At 48.5% G+C, this 3,513-nt stretch overlaps 1 protein-coding gene across 1 annotated transcript in view; it reads left to right on the top strand.

The window, feature by feature from the left end:
* The first annotated feature begins 671 nt into the window (after positions 1-671).
* Positions 672-3,513, top strand: part of HS1BP3 (HCLS1 binding protein 3) — a 47,550-nt gene continuing 44,708 nt past the window's right edge. The window contains exon 1 of the mRNA XM_007939288.1: positions 672-703. Coding sequence (XP_007937479.1) covers positions 672-703 — 32 coding nt within the window. The remainder of the gene's footprint in view (positions 704-3,513) is intronic.

Here is a 3,513-nt window from a genome sequence, read left to right as displayed (position 1 = left end):
CTAAAATCTCTAGGAGAGTCCCTAGGTAGTGCACATGGTTAACATGCTCCACGCAGTTCTACTCTGACATATATGAGGTCGCCATGAGTCAGAATCAACTCCTGGAACAAAACCCAAAAACCTACCCTAGGAAATAGGCGCTCTCAGAATCCCTGGGGGCATTGTTTCTCCAAAATTCTCCCCAAGGCAGAGAACCAAATAATTTATAGTCCCAAGTGGGACTTCTATAAGTGTGAAATCAACGTTGCCACTACACCAGCACAACAGGCGCAAACTGGGACTTCTGGTCACCTGAGACAAAACTTCCCCACCTCTTTTCTTCCGTGCCTCACTACGGACCTGTCGAATCAGGACACACGGTCACGGCGCCATGTCGGTCGCTGGGCGAGAGGACGCAGCTCAGCTTGGACCCGGCCATCGTAGGCGGACATCGCGGGGCTGAAGGGCTCGGCCCTCCGCACGAGGTCACCTTCCAGAAGCCCAGAAAGGATCCGAAATACAAGGTTCCTGGACTAGTTCACCCAGTGGCCGCTTGGGGGCGCGCCAGGGCAGCGGGGAGGCGGTGCGGCTGCTCGGAGACTCGGGAGGGCGGTGCGCGCTGGGCGGGGACGGGACGACGCCGGTACCGCCCGGTCCCGTGACTGCACGCCCCGCCCGCTGTCTCTACCGTCATGCAGTCCCCGGCGGTGCTCGTCACCTCCAGGTGAGCCAGACCCCCGCGCCCAGGCACAACGCCTGGGCCCAATATGGAGACTGGATGCGCCCGATCACCACCTAATGCGCCCCAGGCGCGGTAGGAGGCGGTACCCTCGTGGGTCTGCGCTCCTGGCCGGGATTTCCCCAGCGCTCTTTCGTGGTTTATATTCGGGCTGGGCCTCTTCAGCCCCGTAGGAGAGTCAGGGCGGCATCCAGTCTCCTGGTTTTACAGATGAGGAAACAGAGGTTCCTTAGAGGGTAAAGAACTCACCCTAGACCCAGTGGAACATCTTGGGATTGCCTGGCCCTGTGAAGGCAGTCAGAGGGAGCATTCTTCTCTCCTTTCTTGTAGATTTAGGCTCATTTCTTTTTGCCTTGAACATCCTTTCTTTCTTCGCTTAACGTGTGCCAGGCCCAATGCTAGGGACTGGAGATAGGGGAAAAAGAAAAGGCCAGGCCGTGGAGAAGACAAGGATGAAAGCAGCGAGGTGCTAAATATTAGGCGGGACAGTGAGTTCAGGTTGCCATGGAAACACTGCCAGGGCACTTACCCAGGCTTCTGGGAGGAAGTAAATGAGGCCACTTGAGTGGGCTTTATCCAAGTGGAGGGGAGAGAGGAAGTAGCCACTACTCAAGGAGGGAACTCAGAGGAGAAGGGCAATTTACAGCAAAGGCCCCTGAGGTGTCTTGGGTGGAGGTTGCAGTGTGGGTCCATCTTGATCCAGGCCTGGAAGACCCCAGCACAAGATGAATCCTGGAAAGACTGGGAGGGACATAGATTCACTTTTTTTTTTCTTTTTGATAGCTGTAAAATGACTCATTTCAAGCACTTTCCACCCATGTTCTCTCCTTACACAAAAGCTTGCCAAGATGCCCATTTATTACATAAATGAATGTGTTATCCAAGTTTTGTAATTGGAACTTCCCTGTGACTTTAGGTCTAGAAAAATGTTTCCTTAAGTAAACTCTAATGTCAGAACCTGCTTGGCCTCTTCTGGATGAAAGAGTAAGGTTACAAGTTGTATCTTTATTGGTATAAGAGGTTTCCCTAGTGCCACATAAGTGGCCTCCTCTTCCTAAGCTGCATTTTCCTCTTGTGCAAAATGGAGGTTTGAAAATGACAGGTATGAGCAACGCCCCCAGCAAACACCCTTTTCAGCCACATGCAGACCACTGGGAGTGTGACTTTGATGCAAGGTGTGTGGGGATGGTTGGTTACTCTCACTGCCCAACTTAGATATGTTTGCTAGCAGACATAGGGGTGCTGGTGGGGAAGGCCACATGAATCCATGCTCATTCAAGTCCAAGGACCTTGCCTGCAGGCTGAGTCCAAATGGTTTAGTCCAGCACCTAAGCAGTTCAAGCCTCAACTTACCTTTCCAGCCCAACTTCCCCTCACTCATCTTCCCTTGAATTCATGCCTTCATTCAGCCAGAGGATATTTATTGAGGGTCTGCTTTGTGCCAGATACTGAGCCAAGTTCTAGGATACACTGATAGTCAAAAGAAAGTCCCTCTCATGAAGCTTTAGCGGGGACAGATGGAAATGGTAAATATATGTCAGGGGATGATACATGCTATGAAGGAAAAGGAAACAGTAGGGAAAATAGAATGATAGGCGGGAGTCACTGCTCTATGTTGTGATCAAGAGATGTTTTTTCTGATAGTGTGGCAGTTGGATAGATCGCTGACAATTCCCTGAGGGGGAGAGCCGCGAAGGTATCTCATTTGAGTATACCTGATAGAGAACAGCAGAAGCAAAGGTCCTGAGGCAGGAGGGTGCTGGAGTGTTTAGGGAACAGCAAGGAGGCCATTGTGGCTGCAGAGGAATGAACTAAAGGGCAAACATTAGGTGATGTGGTAAGATGTGGGTTTGGGAACATGGGAAACGTGGGGGCCTTGTAGGCTGTGGTAAAACCTTTGCATTTCATTCTCAGCACAGTGGGAAGCCACTGTAGTGGCATGATCTGACTTATATTTTACAAAGATCCTTTCTTTGGCTGCTGTGTTGAGCAAGGGTGGAAGAAGGAGAAGGAGGAGATGGCTCAGGAGTCTATATCGTAGTATCCACGTGAGAGAAAGAATGGTGGCTTGGACCAGGGTGATGGTAATGTTTGGATTCTGGATATATATACATTTTTTTTTTCTAAATTGTATTTATTTTGTTGTTGAGAATATACATAGCAAAATATACACCATTAGACAGTTTCTGCATGTACCATTTAATGATATTGATAACATTGTTAGAGTTGTGCAGCCATTCTTTCCTTTTCTGAGTTGTTCCTCTCTCATTAACATAAACTCACTGCCTCATAAGTTTCCTATCTATTCTTTTGAGTTGCTATTGTCACTTTGATCCTATCTAGATAGTTCCTTAAATAGCATACTGCTCAAGGCAGACCTATTTTTTTTTAACTAGTTTAGCTAAACTATTTTGTTTTAAGATGACTGCAGGGGATATTTTCAGTTTAAGGTTTAAAGATGATCTCAGGGCAATAGTTTCAGGCGTTTATCCAGCCTCCATGGCTCCAGAAAGTCTGGAGTCCGTGAGCATTTTAAATTCTGTTCTTCATTGTCTCCCTTTTGATCAGGATTCTTTTATGGAATCTTTGATCAAAATGTTCAGCAGTGGTAGCTGGTCACCATCCAGTTCTTGTGGTCTCAGGGCAAAGGAAGCAGTTGTTCATGGAGGCATTTATTTAGCCACACATTCCATATCCTCCTCCTATTCCTAACTCGCATCTACATGTCACCACAGTAGGACAAACCGACAGACAAGTTTGTCCTGCTGTTGGAGACCTCTCGTATCCCCCCCACC

This window comes from Orycteropus afer, unplaced genomic scaffold, assembly GCF_000298275.1.
Source record: "Orycteropus afer afer isolate SDZICR_OR568_19922 unplaced genomic scaffold, OryAfe1.0 scaffold00058, whole genome shotgun sequence".
Lineage (NCBI taxonomy): Eukaryota > Metazoa > Chordata > Mammalia > Tubulidentata > Orycteropodidae > Orycteropus > Orycteropus afer.
This window is presented reverse-complemented; position numbering and strand designations above follow the sequence as displayed.